The sequence below is a fragment of the Trypanosoma brucei genome, chromosome 2 (assembly GCF_000002445.2).
Source record: "Trypanosoma brucei brucei TREU927 chromosome 2, complete sequence".
Classification (NCBI taxonomy): Eukaryota; Euglenozoa; class Kinetoplastea; order Trypanosomatida; family Trypanosomatidae; genus Trypanosoma; species Trypanosoma brucei.
Genome location: NC_005063.2, coordinates 709,514 through 724,948, shown reverse-complemented (window position 1 = coordinate 724,948; position 15,435 = coordinate 709,514). Strand labels below are relative to the sequence as shown.

The following is a 15,435-nucleotide window of genomic DNA, read 5'->3' as shown; positions in this document are numbered from 1 at the left end:
ATTTATTTGTTAAGAGCAAAGATACACAGCTACGAGATGCGTCGCTTGGAAACCATATCAAGCCACGTTGGTTTCCGTCGCTTTTGCCATCTGCAGCGCCGTGGTGATGCGGTGGTTCTCATATTGCACCATGAGCTGCTGAACGCGCTAACGGTAGACATGCGGGCCGCGCTTCTACACTTTTTCAACGAGGCCGATAATGATAGCTCTGTGAAGTGTATTATAATCGCCGGTGAGGGTGGAGCATTTTCTTGTGGTATCGATATTAATGATTTTGCTGCCTCCTTGGTTGACACCACCAAAGAAAACGGGGTAAGGATCCCCAGCTTGCCGTCACTTACTACCAGAATAGAACAAAGTGACAAGGTAGTTATTGCGGCAACAAGCGGGATCACATATTCAGGCGGCTTGGAGTTGGCACTCGCAGCCCACTATAGGGTTGCTTCCCCCACTTCCGTGTTTTGTATGCCGGAGGTTAAGTTGGGTATTGTGCCGTGTGGTGGAGCGACGCAGCGACTGCCGCGGCTGATTGGTGTGCGTGCAGCTCTCGACATTATCAGCACTGGAAGGAAGGTGAGTGCAAAGGAGGCATTGCGTCTAGGTCTTATTGATCATCTCACGTCATCACCCCATGAAGAGAGGCGAGATCAAGATGTGAATGGAGTAAGTGCACAGGGGCCGTTCTGTTGTACCGATCCGAATGGAAATTTGGAAAGTGCCATCGAGGCAGCCCTGCGGTTGTCCGCGCGGTGGACCAAACCGCGACGCATTTCTTGTGATGCGACGAAGCTGGGCATTATGCTCTACAATTCTATTTTATTCCGGCGCGTGGGAAGTGAGATAACGAAGAAGGCCCCCAAAGAGGTTAGCGCCCCGCTACAGTGCCTGCAGGCAATCCGGGCGGCCACCAACTCTGCATCCTTTAAGGAAGGTCTTGCAGAGGAGACGAGAATATTTAAGCAAACACTACATTCACCTGAGGCACATGCAATGCAGCATTTACTCCGCTCATCCTACACTGTGCTTAGTGACACACTCCCAACACTGCCAGTGAGAGCTGGAACGGGACTACAGCAGCAGCGGCTCCGCAAGTTGGCTGTTGTCGGGTGCGGTGTTGTTGGCATTGGCATCGTCATTATGGCACTGCGTGCTGGTTCGCAGGTGGTACTCTTGGGTGAAGACGACAATGAGTGCGAATATGCGCTTCATGTCATAAAGTCAGAACTGCCGAACGATGCCTTGGGTTACAATATTAGCGCGGATTGTGTAAATATGTACCTTAATAATTTGAAAGTTTTGCCGTATCATGGCGACCTTCAGACAGTGCTTCAAGATGTAGATGTCATGGCGGAGTGTATTGTTGGTGATTTGGACACTAAACGGCAGGTGTTCACCATGTTGACTGATTTGTGTCCCCCCCATTGTGTGTTGGCAACTTGTTGTTCCTCGCTCGAACTCAGGGAGTTCGTGAAGGTTTCACGAAGGCCAGAAAAGGTTGTTGGAATGTACTTTGCTCCCCCTGTGCATAATGTACCGTTCCTTGAAGTTACACGGGGGTACCGAACAGATCACACAACACTACAGCGGGCCATTCATGTTGGAAGATTATTTCACAAAGCGACGATCCTTACCAGGGACGTTGGCTTCAGTATTATTTCTCGAATATTCTTTGCGATTCTTTATCAGGCGCTCTCCATGTTAGAGCAAGGTGCATTTCCTGTTGATATCGACCGCGCGATGAGGCATTTCGGTTTCCGGTTAGGCATATTTGCGATGGAGGATCTTGCAGGACTTCAAGTAGTGTCCCAGATACTTAACTCTCTTAGGGTTCGAGAGGGATGTAGCGGTGTTCGCTCTCCCTGTCCACCCACTGATGTTTTCACCATTCACCGCCGGTTGGTGGAGATGGGCCATTTTGGACAAAAGACAGGGCGGGGTTGGTACACATATGAGGAAGGGGATTTGTTTTCGTCTTTGGCTGCATGGCGACAGCGGTTGATTGGCTCAGCATCAAATAGCACGAAGAACACGTATGGGGTTTGGTCCAAAGGAGGAGCCTCGCTTATGCGTCGGCCTTATCAGGATCGTGATGTTGAGTTATTGATTCTCGATGTGTGTCGTGAGAAAAAGATAATGCGCCGTGATATAAGTCGGAAAGAGATGATTGAACGCATTCTCTTTGCCGCTGTGAATGAGGCAGCCATGCTTTTGCGTGAGGAGGCGGTTAGTAGTTCATCTGCCATTGATATCGCGACAACTTTTGGACACGGTTTCCCTGCTTGGAGGGGTGGACTGTGTTATTACGCGGACAAATTCGGTCTTCCGAATGTTGTGCATCGCATGCGAATTTACAACAAAACCTTTGGTGATGCCTTGTTTCCACTCCCTTGCGAGGAACTGCGTCAAATGGCGTCATCTCAACAGACATTTCGTTCCACGTGGCCGTAAGCGATTTGACAGTGTTATGTGCAGAGAAGGGGAGAGAAAAGAAGGAATGAGGGTAAAAGAAGAAGAGACGCGAGGAACGAAATTTTTTAAAAGAAGGGGGAGGAGTTGGGAGGTATAAGTGAAATAGGATCGAAGGTGAAGAGTCACTAAATCGCGTGCGTGTATCCGCGTGCACTGCGTTTGTTGGTGTCTGTGTACTGTATTGTGGTAGCGCTCTATTACATTCAAATGTTTTTTCTATATATTTTTTAAAATTACTTTGTTTTCTCCTCTCACTGATTTGTCGTTGTTATTATGAGTTCCGTTAATTGACATTATCTTTTTTTTTTAGAAAGAAGTTTAGGAAAGGGAGGATTCGGTCCGCGTGAACACATTTAATTATGCGAATATCTCCATAGGTATATGTACTTGGCTGGATGCGTGAATATACCAATATTGATCTTCTTGCTCTTCACTTCGCTATTGTATGACCACACTATTTCGTTCTGTTGGTTGTTCTCTCTTTTTTTTTTTTGTTTGGTTGTTTCCTTGTTTGGATGAAATTCATGGCGGTTTTGATTCATTTGGTTGCCGATACGCACTGTTGTATCGGCTTGCCACAAAAAAAAAATAACCTGATCAAATTGTTCTGTATTATCAGTAGTCTTGTCCGAGGTGCAGAAGGAAACGAAGTAACGATTTCTGTGTCTTGTCCTTCACTCAAGTAGCACAGGGAAATATATAAAAGGTGGAGGGGAAACAACGAAAAAAAAAAGGTGGATATAACGTATCTTCTTTTAAAAAAAAAGCGGCAAGGTGAAAATTTTCATCAACGTTTAGCGTAGGAGGTTGTGATAAGCCGAAGTAGCCAATAGAAAGCTGAATATGCTGCGTCATTGTATTCCACGTTTAGGCATAGCCAAAACAGTCATAAAAGACAATTATTCACTTTCAACACTCACCAATGGTTTGCGTGTGCTCACATGCGATGATGGTAATGGAGTCACGGGTATGGGACTCTTTATGCTGAATGGTGCCAAGTTTGAAAGTCCTGACAACGCTGGTGCTGCTGCGGTGTTTGAAGCCCTTCCGCTACGTGATAATCAAATTTATACTAGCCGTGAGATCAGCCAAGCATTGAGTGGCCTCGGTAACGCTTTTAAGGTGACGAATAATAAAGAAGCTCTCTCCGTTATTCTCATGCTGCCGCGATACCACCAGCGTGATGGGTTGGAGCTTCTTAACGCCATGTGCCTCCACCCCACGCGAAATGAGGAGGAGTTTCGCATTGCAAAGGAGAAAACACACGAGCGAACATTGTTATATGATCGTGACGCTACCAGTGTATGTTTTGAGCTTGTCCATGAAGCGGGATGGAACGGTAAAGGTCTGGGACATTCCCTCAATCCAAAAAAGGAAGAACTCGACAAACTTACGTTGGAGAAATTTACGGCATTCCACAGCGCCTGCACACGTCCAGAGCGTACCGTACTAGCCGCGACGGGAGTGGCCGATCACAAGTCGTTTGCTGAAGAGGTGGAGAAGTTGTTGCGGTTCAACAATGCAGACGTAGCGGTGCAGGCAATGCCGCAGCTGCAACCCGGTTACTACCCCTATACGGGTGGCAGTCGTTTGGTCCACCGCACGGAGGCTCCAGAAAGCGTGAATAAGTTTCAAGAGAAGAGTTTGAGTCATGTGGCTCTCTTCTTTCAGGGCGTACCAATCAACCACCCGGATTATTACAACATAAGTGTGATTCAAACACTTCTTGGCGGGGGCACATCGTTTAGCTCCGGTGGTCCTGGTAAAGGGATGCAGACAAAGTTGTTCCGTGAGGTGCTTAATAGGGAAGGTTTCTTACATGGGCTAGAATGCATCACTGCGTGGTATAGTGACGGCGGATTGTTTGGGCTTTATGGTACTGCCCCCCATCAGGCCGTTGTATCGCTTCTTAACGTAATGATATATCAAGCGGCGTCTATTTGCCAACGGGTTAGTCCCACGCATTTAGAAATGGCGAAGAATCAACTCCGCTCGCAGCTCATATTGCTAGGTGAGGGGAGAGAACAACTCCTCTCTGATATGGGTTTCAACTTGGTTGTGCACAATCACATAATAACAGCCACGGAAACAATGGAAGGAACACGCAACATAACATTGGATGACTTGAAACGTGTTTGCGCTGATATGATAAAAAAGCCACTCACATTCACTGTGTATGGCGACACGACGAAGATGCCATCACATGAGTCCTTGGAAGAAACCGTTCGCAAAACTTATGAGAAACTAAACTGATATCAGTTCTCACTTACACGTACGTAAAATAAAAAACAAAAAAGGGAAGAAAAACAAAGTTCACATCGAATTCAGTCAGATTTATTAATTTACATATTTTCACAATTTTTTTTTGTGCGAATAACATTTTGTGGGGTGAGTTCTGGTGTCCCATAAATGGTTGTCGTTTCCTTTTGTATTTGTGTGTGTGTGTGTGTGTGTGTGTGTGTGTGTGTGTGTTTGCCACCATGTGCAACCTTTCATTTGATTTTAATGACATCCATAACTTTTTTTCTGTCTCGACACTATCATATGTTTGTTGTCTGTTCTCGTTTTCTTTTCTCTTTTCATCGTTCTTCCCCCAATTCGTCGCGGACCGCATTTCTATATATCACATTCTTCTGTGAAAGGCTGGTTTGCAAAATTTGCTTCAAATATATTTAAAAAAAGAAAAAAAAGGCAAAACACACTTCTTATATACTGCACCAGCTCATTAGATCGGTGTTACTTACTTCATTAATAACGCAACTATTTGTTCATTTAAGTGAAGCGGATAACGGACGCGTCACCGCATAAGGGGAAGAGCAGACACCGATCGTGAAGCAAAGAGAAAAAAACAGTAGAGGGTGCTCCGCAGAAACTTGGTGTGACACAAAAGAGGTGAGAAGGGAAACAGAAAAGAAAAAAAGGAAAGGCTGTTAACAGTGTGTAGAGAGAGGAAGAGTGGAGAAACGAAAAAGAAAAGGAAGCAAAGACGAGGACAGAAATCTACTGGTGGAGATGCTTTTAATTGCCGTCACAATCATTGTGGCGCTCCTCGTTGCCTATTACATCTCCACCCTCTTTTCCGCGGTCCGAGGAACCACACGACGACGCTCTCGCTCCGTGCTGTTGGTTGGCCTCACTGGTAGTGGCAAAACAACATTGTTTGCGCAGCTGGTGGCGCGAAAACGTGTGCAAGTGCGCACAAGTATGGAACCCAACAGGGGCGTGATGCGGCTGGCGTCTGCAGCCGAAAATGAGGATCCCACCGCAGGATCGGAATCAAGTGGTGTGACAATTATTGACTTCCCCGGACACCGCCGCCTGCGCGAGTCCCTCATGCGAGCTCTTGAAGAAGTAAAGAAGGTTGTGTTTGTTGTTGACGCAGTCACTATTCAAGACCCCCACGAGGGGGCTGAAGCTGTGGCAGAGCTTATAGTTGCTGTCCTTTCTTCCACTGAATTTTTCGGCGTGGAAAGTGTGTTGATTGCGTGCACGAAACGTGATGAACTGACGAGCTACTCCGCAAAGGCTGTGCAGAAACTGCTCGAGAAGGAAATAACGCACTGCTTGAGCACCCGCCACGGCGGCGTGCAGCGGCTCGAGAGTATTGTAAATGCGTCGGGGGTTGCCGTAGGTTCGGGTAACAAATCACGAAGGAACGCCGCAACGCATGGCTGTCGTTCACATGAACTGTCACTGGATGAGGCGAGGAAATTCTCATTTGCCAATTTCCAGGTTCCAGTACAATTCGTGGACATCTCTTCCTTTGTTGGTCCGGAAGATCAAGTGTATAATGTGGAGCCCGTACGTGAGTTCGCGACGAGTTAACTAATACTTCACGTATGTGTGGTACGTCCCTGTAGTGCCTCCTGGCGGGAGAAGTTTCCCTTGTTGGCTCGCAGCATTCAAATGGAAGCGGAAGTGTACGCGAGCGGGGTGAGGAAGTTAGAACATATAAAAAGAGGAGAGAGGAGGAAAATTTTGCGATGGGATTCCATGGTTACTGTCACGTTTGTGGAACTGTTGCGCTTGTGTCTGTACATTCCTCTCTTTTTTGCGTTGTGTTTTCTCACTTTCTCACCCAAAGTTGAAAATAAACTGTATTTTTAAATACGGTGGGGTATAATGGTGGATCATCTTTGTCTAGCTCCTTATTTTTTTCTTTATTACCGCATTTGTATGTATTTTCACCTTTTTCTTTACCTATATTTTTTTTTGCGATTGTTTCGTGCCCTTTCTTCCCCTTCTTCTCGCTCATTACATCATGGAGGGCGGGTAATTTTCAACGTCGTTGCATCTTTCAACGGTTTCCGACAAGCAAAGAGAGGATACAGCTGGGAGGGACAACAGTGTGGAAGGAGGCATTGCACTTAAAGTTCACGAAGGGCAAATACAGAAACGCACACCTATATTGCAAAGCTGTGGAGAGGGGGATAAAGCAAAAAAAGGAAAACAAAGTAAGTACAAATATGAAAAATGGCTCCTCGAGTGGAAACCAAATGTCAACCACGGGCGGACACCGCCGGGGCGGCAGTGACCGTAGCGCGGTGAGAGGTTCCCACGTCCGTCGGGGTAAAGGGGAAGGCAGGCGGCGCTCAACGGACTCAAAAAAGGAAGTAGAAGCAGCAATTCACGTTCTGGACAATGGCGTTGACCGTACACCGCTTCCACTTCAAAGGGCTGGTAGCGGAGCTCCGCACGATCCGCGTCACCCCTTTAGTCAGAACACAAGCGGTCAGATAACGACGTCTGTAAGTCAAGCAATGCTTCCCGACTCCAACTCCATATTTCAGTCATCTGCCTTGAATGCTTCTGCTGATGTTGTTCCAATTCCATCCACGGGAGAAGGGGCAAATCAATCTCAAGTCGGATTCCTCACTGCGTCGTCCTCACTCACGAGTATTTCAATTGATCACCGCCTCTCGAGCACAACCACCGGTTCCGCTCGAGCAGCCGGAAGTGGTCCGCTGGCTGACGCGCCGCCACACACGTCGTGGGATGGTCACGGCCGCGGCGACGCGACGCAGGTGCTCACTCGGGAGCAGCGCCGCGAGTGGTTAGAGGAAAAAACAACTGTTGTGCTTCACGAAACCCCAACGATCATGCTCTACATGCACCAGGATGAAGTAGTTCCAAACGATCGGCCGACTGAGTTAAACGAAGTTTTAGAGCGCAACAAAGCGTATGCCGAGTTGGTTGAGGCAAAACGTGTGGACGAGGGGACGCGGTTTCAGGTGAAGGGCTCCTGGACGTTTGCGCCACCGAAAAAGTCTATTCACTCTGCCATACAGCCTCCGTCCAAAAAGAATTCTGGTGGGTTACAAGTCACACCGTGGATGCTTCGCGACGCGTTTGCGCATTTTGCCGAAAATGATACAAATGACGAAGACCAAGAGGGAACCGCGGATGAGGAGGAGGAGGAAGTAGAACTTGTTGAGGACCCCTCGGATACCGGAAAGGATACGGGTTCCGAGCGCACAACAGATCCTAGTAATGCAAGTACATCCCAACAGTCAGTGGCGTGGATGTTTTCGGACACGATCATGTCAACCCTGCGCGTGATGGAGCGCGTAGTCGTGCAGAATACCATGGAAGAGGTGCAGCTCTCCTATAGAGGGATAGTAATGGATCCAGAAGCTTGTCGGGTAAGGAAGGAGGAAGCGGCAACGTCAGGTCTGATGGGACCTGATTCAGACGACATGAACTCTGCAACTACGGATGATAATAAAGAAGCAGAGCAGCAGAATGATCAACAGACAGCTGGGGTCGACGATTCTGCTGCAGCAGTTGCACAAAAGGCGGAAGTGCCACCAGTGAAGTTGCCTGAAGATGTGAGGGCCTTATGGACGTTTCGATCGCCCATCACAAAGCGGCGCGAGGTAACCTGTATGGCGTGGAATTGCAAAGAGACCGACATTCTTGCTGTGGGTTACAGCGCGTATCATGACGAAGAGACTCAAATGTTAGATGCCCCACACATGTTTCATGGTGGTATTGTATGTTGCTGGTCGCTCAAGAATCCTCTTGCTCCTGAGCGCGTTATTCAACTTTCCTCCGAAGCTGGTGTTTCCTCCATTGCCTTTTCCGACGAGCATCCGAGTCTTCTTGCGGTCGGAAATACGGAGGGGCGCATCGTTATTTATGACATACGAAAGGACACAAATATCCCCGCTATCAAAACCACCCTCACAAGCGGTCAGCACACTGGGGCGGTGTGGGAGCTGAAATGGGTGGCGCGGCGGAAGGAGCGAGGAGAGTTCCTCCTTTCCATATCCGGCGATGGTCGTGTTGTACAGTGGGCTGTCGGTAAAACCATTGAGCGTGTGGCTCCTGATCTTATGAACCTCAAGAGGCAGCACGGTGCCGCATCAGAGTCTGCGTTCGCCGCTGAGTCGAGCGGCGTCCTGAATGGTAAAAAAGATGGCGCTCCTGCGGGTCTGAAAATGCCGACGCAACGACGTAGATGTGAAGCGCTTTTTTCACGGCAATGTGGTGGTATGTGCTTTGATGTCTGTCCAGCTGATGGAAGTGTGTATGTAGTTGGTACGGAAGATGGTTCCGTGCATCAATGCAACAAGAGTCAGACAGAGAACTACGAACTAGACTATGCCCCCCACTCTGAGCTAGTGTATCGCGTGCGGTGGTCTCCATACAGTGACAACTATTTTCTAACTTGTTCGGCTGACTGGAGTTCTCGTCTTTATCGCCTTGGTCAATCTGCACAAGTGCTGACGTTTGACAGTCCCAACCAGGATGCGGTGCAGGATGTGGCGTGGTCCTACGCAAACTCTACAAGTTTTGCCACCGTAAGTGCACAAGGAAGTGTCGAATTTTGGTCCATTGCCGAATCCATTCATCCTACCTCTCGTGTGCAATATGTGGACAGGCGACGCCTCACCGCGGTGCTATTCGCTGAACAAGATGCCCCTGCTGTTGTGGTAGGCGATGAGAAGGGTGATGTCACGGTCTTTCGTCTTATCGGTCAGTACTACAGTAGTATGAACTTGTCTCTGGAGGAACAAGAACGTGAGTTGGAGGATGTAGTTCGAAAGGCGACCACATAACCTGTGCCGTACCGTGCGGTATTTAGGCACTGGAAAACAGAGCAGCTGTAGCATGAGAAGACGGTGACTTTTGTTGGGAGTAAGGCAAATGTTACCGCTGGCGTCCGCATGGTGATGTACATTAGTAGCAGGACAGGGCAAAATGGATCAGAAAGGCTCGATATCTGCAGGTGACTAGGGGAGTGCACCTTTCTAACTGAGGTGTGCAAACTGGATGGTCATCAGAGGGCATAAAGAAAAAAATGAGGCTAACGTAAAACAAAGATAAAAATATGATGGGGAGGTGAAACTGCAGCAGTGGAAACAAACTATTAGTTTTTAGACCTTACGCGGTTCAGCTCCTGGAGTTGGTACAAGAAGAAAGAAGTAACTATGTATTAAAATGCAAAAAGGAATAAAAGTGAGAAATTAGAGCAATGAAAGAGATTTAAGGGCTCACAGGTTCTCTTATAATGTTTTCTTGGTCAATTAATCTCAGCACAGATCATTTTACATTTTACGGTTTTACTCATTGTGGGGTGCGTTTTGTTCTGTGACCGCGTTCCTCATGTCGTCTACTTCCCAGCCATAGAGCTCTGTTTGGTGTGTGTACGTACTACACCTTGTTACCAACCGTCGCACCAGACAAGCGAAAAGGAGTCAGGTATGGTTTCAGCCTTTAAAAAAAAATCCCTGAAACTGTGGTTTCTTGCTACAGCATCCTTCAATGCACGTTCACTCCGGATCATCTTAATGTTAAATTTTCCCTCCCGTGGAACCCACCACACTTAGTTCAACCATCACAGTATTTAGATATACTTTTCGCTCGGCTCCCGTACTAGATAGTGCCGCATTCGCATATTGAAGCGGTGGTAATGTCTTCGAGTCGTGGAAGTTTTCCTGAAAGCTTAGAAGGTGCGCCCGACACAAATGCTGAGGAGGATGAAGTTAATCTCCACGACATATCGTCTCCTCCTGATCTTGCCAATACCAGGAAAGGTATCGACGCAAGTGATTGCGTGACACTAAATGACGAACGAAACTTTGAAACTGCCTCTCCACCCATGGACCCTAAAGAAAACGAGACAATTGAAGCAATCAAGAGCTCAGATACCACTGAAACACACCAAGTTCCAGGAAGCATCTGTGGCACAAATACAGAAAATCATATTGGAGAAATTAAAAAAAAAAGCTACGGAACAGACAATGTAACCACTGATGCCGCTGAGACTGTAGAAATCATGGAAGTTTCAGAGATTGTTGAAGCAGATGATGCCACTGAGACTGTCGAAGCTATGGAAGTTGCAGAAACTGTTGAAGCAGATGATGCCACTGAGACTGTGGAAGCCACGGAAGTTGCAGAAGCTGCTGAGGCTCTCAATGCCACTGAGACTGTGGAAGCCACGGAAGTTGCAGAAGCTGTTGAGGCTCTCAATGCCACTGAGACTGTGGAAGCCACAGAAGTTGCAGAAGCTGCTGAGGCTCTCAATGCCACTGAGACTGTGGAAGCCACAGAAGTTGCAGAAGCTGTTGAGGCTCTCAATGCCACTGAGACTGTGGAAGCCACAGAAGTTGCAGAAACTGCTGAGGCTCTCAATGCCACTGAGACTGTGGAAGCCACAGAAGTTGCAGAAGCTGCTGAGGCTCTCAATGCCACTGAGACTGTGGAAGCCACAGAAGTTGCAGAAGCTGCTGAGGCTCTCAATGCCACTGAGACTGTGGAAGCCACAGAAGTTGCAGAAACTGCTGAGGCTCTCAATGCCACTGAGACTGTGGAAGCCACAGAAGTTGCAGAAGCTGCTGAGGCTCTCAATGCCACTGAGACTGTGGAAGCCACAGAAGTTGCAGAAGCTGCTGAGGCTCTCAATGCCACTGAGACTGTGGAAGCCACAGAAGTTGCAGAAACTGCTGAGGCTCTCAATGCCACTGAGACTGTGGAAGCCACAGAAGTTGCAGAAACTGCTGAGGCTCTCAATGCCACTGAGACTGTGGAAGCCACGGAAGTTGCAGAAGCTGCTGAGGCTCTCAATGCCACTGAGACTGTGGAAGCCACAGAAGTTGCAGAAGCTGTTGAGGCTCTCAATGCCACTGAGACTGTGGAAGCCACAGAAGTTGCAGAAACTGCTGAGGCTCTCAATGCCACTGAGACTGTGGAAGCCACGGAAGCTGCAGAGGCTGCTGAGGCTCTCAATGCCACTGAGACTGTGGAAGCCACAGAAGTTGCAGAAGCTGTTGAGGCTCTCAATGCCACTGAGACTGTGGAAGCCACGGAAGTTGCAGAAGCTGTTGAGGCTCTCAATGCCACTGAGACTGTGGAAGCCACGGAAGTTGCAGAAGCTGTTGAGGCTCTCAATGCCACTGAGACTGTGGAAGCCACGGAAGTTGCAGAAGCTGTTGAGGCTCTCAATGCCACTGAGACTGTGGAAGCCACAGAAGTTGCAGAAACTGCTGAGGCTCTCAATGCCACTGAGACTGTGGAAGCCACGGAAGTTGCAGAAGCTGCTGAGGCTCTCAATGCCACTGAGACTGTGGAAGCCACAGAAGTTGCAGAAGCTGCTGAGGCTCTCAATGCCACTGAGACTGTGGAAGCCACAGAAGTTGCAGAAGCTGCTGAGGCTCTCAATGCCACTGAGACTGTGGAAGCCACAGAAGTTGCAGAAACTGCTGAGGCTCTCAATGCCACTGAGACTGTGGAAGCCACAGAAGTTGCAGAAACTGCTGGGGCTCTCAATGCCACTGAGACTGTGGAAGCCACAGAAGTTGCAGAAACTGCTGAGGCTCTCAATGCCACTGAGACTGTGGAAGCCACAGAAGTTGCAGAAACTGCTGGGGCTCTCAATGCCACTGAGACTGTGGAAGCCACAGAAGTTGCAGAAACTGCTGAGGCTCTCAATGCCACTGAGACTGTGGAAGCCACAGAAGTTGCAGAAGCTGCTGAGGCTCTCAATGCCACTGAGACTGTCGAAGCTATGGAAGTTGCAGAAGCTGTTGAGGCTCTCAATGCCACTGAGACTGTGGAAGCCACAGAAGTTGCAGAAGCTGCTGAGGCTCTCAATGCCACTGAGACTGTGGAAGCCACAGAAGTTGCAGAAGCTGTTGAGGCTCTCAATGCCACTGAGACTGTGGAAGCCACAGAAGTTATCGAGGGAGCCGAGGTTACAATTAGCGTTGATGGCACTGAATCTGCCGTTGTGGTAGAGGAGTCTGAGATTGTTTACCAAGCAGACACGACTAGGGATGACAGTGTAGTTGATGGTGCAATAACCTCCGGTGGTATCGAGGTCGATAATGACGCAAAGGCCGTAGACAAAAACAAAGCTACCCACGAAGCTGTAGAGGTGCTCAAGGACCTAGAGAGCGAGCGGGCCGCCAACAACACTGAGGCTCCTCTTGCTGAGGTTACTGGAGTAGAAACTGACGCAATTGCCTCCGCTGGGGCTGTTGATGATATTAAGACCCTTGAGGCTCCGAGTGGAGAAAATCCCCCGGTTGTTGAATATGATGAAGTGGTCAATACTGTTGGTTCCGCTGGAGTTTCTGGAGGCGCCCGGGGTGAACAGGATATCGCGGTAGTTAGTAGCAGAGAGGATGATGTGAAAAATACGGAAGGTAGTGGATTTCCAGAGCGGAAAGAGACGGAAACGAGCGCCACTACACCAACTCCTTTACACTCAGATGCAGGAGTAAGGGCCCAGACGGCGGGTCCGGGTGGTATGGCAAAGGAACTTGCATTGCCGAAGGATGCCAGCGCCGACGGACCGAAAAGGGTGGAGAGCGCCGCTGTCAATCCCTCCGAAAAGAAGGATCTCACACCGAATGTGGGGAAGGAGCCACAACGGACATTGGAAAAGAGCAAAGGGGATAAGCCTGCGAAACAGGAGGTGTTAGCATCTGCTCAGCACCAACCCGCAGCTGGAACGGTGGGCAAGCATGTCAGGAGAAAAAGGAAAGGTCTCCTTTACGAAAATTATTACGGTCCTCACGTTATACAGAGGGTTCGCAACCCCCTTAATTTAACTCCCGCCGAAGAATACTCTGTCTTTCGCGCTCGCAACGGTGTTTCCCTCAACTATACGGGTCCTATCCACGTTGTTGAGGAGATTCACGTCGGGTGTGCTTACTGTGGCTGTCCCGTTGACGCCGTCACACGTGTCGAAGCCGGAAAATTGCATTTCCATCCACAATGTATTCGCTGCAAACTGTGTGGTGCGAATAGCATATCAGACGCGTACTTCCAGGTAACTAATAATAGTGTCATTTGCTCCGAGTGCAGTGTGAGGGGTTTATCAGAAAATGTGGCCAAGGAGGAGGCCGCTGATGATACGATGTTCACGAGTAACTTCCGTCATAAGTTCGAAAGGGCGATTCGGCGTTTTGATGTTAATTCTGAGCGGCGTCCCAGGTTAAATGTAAATGCAGAGGGTATAATCCCACCTACGCTGACGCTGAACATAGATCACGAGCGTGGAAGCAGCACCAACTCCAAAAGACTCGCTCTGATTCATCGTCAACAATATTACTCACAGAATGATAACAATATTATCTGCTTGTCACCTCCTGAATCACCATCGATATCACCGAAGAAGAATTGATAGGGGGGTGTATCGTTACTTCATTCCGTGTTTGTTTTATTTTTCGTACCATGTGGCGCTGATCCTTTCGTTAGACGTGATGACTTGAGCTTCCTTTTCTTTTTCTTACTTTCATTTATCCTTCTTACTTCTTTCGTTCATTTGTCTATACCAAACTGTGCACACACGTCAGATGGTTGCCACTTTGACACACGTTTGCCCTACCCTCCCTGCTCTTATATTTATATGTTTATGTATTAGATGTTCGAAGCAAAATACCATCACAATTTTGCCTTCCACGCGTGGTTTATCGTTCTATCTAACTTACCCCCTTTTTTGTGCAATTTGGCTGGCATACGTCGTGCTTGCTCTTTTTTTTAAAAAAAAGGAAAAAGGAAGGGGGAGTTGTTTCTTTTTTTTTTTTAGTGTGTTGATTTTTTTTTCTTTTCTGCGCTTTGTTTGTCTACTATTCTTCATTTCGTCCTTTCTGTTGCATGTATATTGTGGCTGTCATTCCCAAACTCGTCTAGTGATGAGGAGTGAGAGAAGAGGAAAAGAGAAAAAGAAAAAGAAAAAGAAAGCAAAAGGGAGGGGAAGAAGGGAAGGCTCGAGGGAGACCTCCCGTTTTCCAACTGTGTAACTGTAGGTAAGGAGGAAATCACTGCTATTTGAGGGTTCACTAGTGCGTAACTGTTTCGTGTGCGTATTGTCTACGCAATGACACAAATGCAAATTTTCATACAAAGTTGTGTGGGTGCATCTGAAGGAAAGATAAAAGAGGGAAAAGGAGAAAGAAAATGGGGAAAAGGCATTATGTGGAGAGAAGGAGCGCAGTAACATCAGCGATAGCAATTATAGTTTGGAGGAGGAAAGTGTTAACCGGTGTACAGTTGCGTGCGCATTTTAAAGCTCAACACTTTTTTTGTTGTGTGCCACTCACAAATGAAAATGAAACGAAGGGAGAAAAAATTGTTCAGATTGCAAGAACTGGTTATGTCTAAAGGAAGAGAAAGGAAAGACGAAAGCAACTAGATGCCACTCGTTGTGCAGCACATTCTTCTGTATCAGTTTTTACACAACTCGAGCTTATTTCACGCCTACAGATATTGCACGTGGTTTACCACACCATTTGTATATATGCCCGACTTCTAGCTTACGCGTGTCCGTTTCCGTTACCCATTAATGGTCTCTTCTGTTTCTCATATCTTAACTATTACTCTTGCTTCACCTGTTGCTAATTTACATCCCCCCCCCCTGTAGCGGTGTTTTTTTTTTGTTTTTGCTGGTGGTGGAGGGAGGGGGAGAGGTGTGAAAAGCGGAAACGAGTCGTCAAAAAATTTTTGGAAAAAATATAT

General features: G+C 47.9%; 5 protein-coding genes across 5 annotated transcripts, besides 6 other annotated features; all 5 read left to right on the top strand.

The window, feature by feature from the left end:
* Positions 1-15,435: part of a sequence feature (sequence corresponds to BAC RPCI93-28H13) that runs on past both edges of the window.
* On the top strand, positions 37-2,448 carry Tb927.2.4130 (enoyl-CoA hydratase/Enoyl-CoA isomerase/3-hydroxyacyl-CoA dehydrogenase, putative; the record flags this gene model as incomplete). The annotated part of the gene is made up of 1 exon (XM_946526.1): positions 37-2,448. The coding sequence occupies one exon, from the start codon at positions 37-39 to the stop codon at positions 2,446-2,448; it is 2,412 nt and encodes an 803-aa protein (XP_951619.1).
* Positions 2,471-2,524: a sequence feature (CT-rich).
* On the top strand, positions 3,313-4,722 carry Tb927.2.4110 (mitochondrial processing peptidase alpha subunit, putative; the record flags this gene model as incomplete). The annotated part of the gene is made up of 1 exon (XM_946525.1): positions 3,313-4,722. One exon carries the CDS (start codon positions 3,313-3,315, stop codon positions 4,720-4,722), a length of 1,410 nt encoding a protein of 469 aa, XP_951618.1.
* Positions 4,903-4,941: a microsatellite.
* Positions 5,355-5,468: a sequence feature (T-rich).
* Tb927.2.4090 (hypothetical protein, conserved) lies at positions 5,482-6,294 on the top strand (the record flags this gene model as incomplete). Its single annotated transcript, XM_946524.1, has 1 exon — positions 5,482-6,294. The coding sequence occupies one exon, from the start codon at positions 5,482-5,484 to the stop codon at positions 6,292-6,294; it is 813 nt and encodes a 270-aa protein (XP_951617.1).
* Positions 6,618-6,683: a sequence feature (A-rich).
* Positions 6,936-9,530, top strand: Tb927.2.4060 (dynein intermediate chain, putative; the record flags this gene model as incomplete). The annotated part of the gene is made up of 1 exon (XM_946523.1): positions 6,936-9,530. One exon carries the CDS (start codon positions 6,936-6,938, stop codon positions 9,528-9,530), a length of 2,595 nt encoding a protein of 864 aa, XP_951616.1.
* On the top strand, positions 10,385-14,101 carry Tb927.2.4050 (hypothetical protein, conserved; the record flags this gene model as incomplete). The annotated part of the gene is made up of 1 exon (XM_946522.1): positions 10,385-14,101. The coding sequence occupies one exon, from the start codon at positions 10,385-10,387 to the stop codon at positions 14,099-14,101; it is 3,717 nt and encodes a 1,238-aa protein (XP_951615.1).
* Positions 14,627-14,697: a repeat region.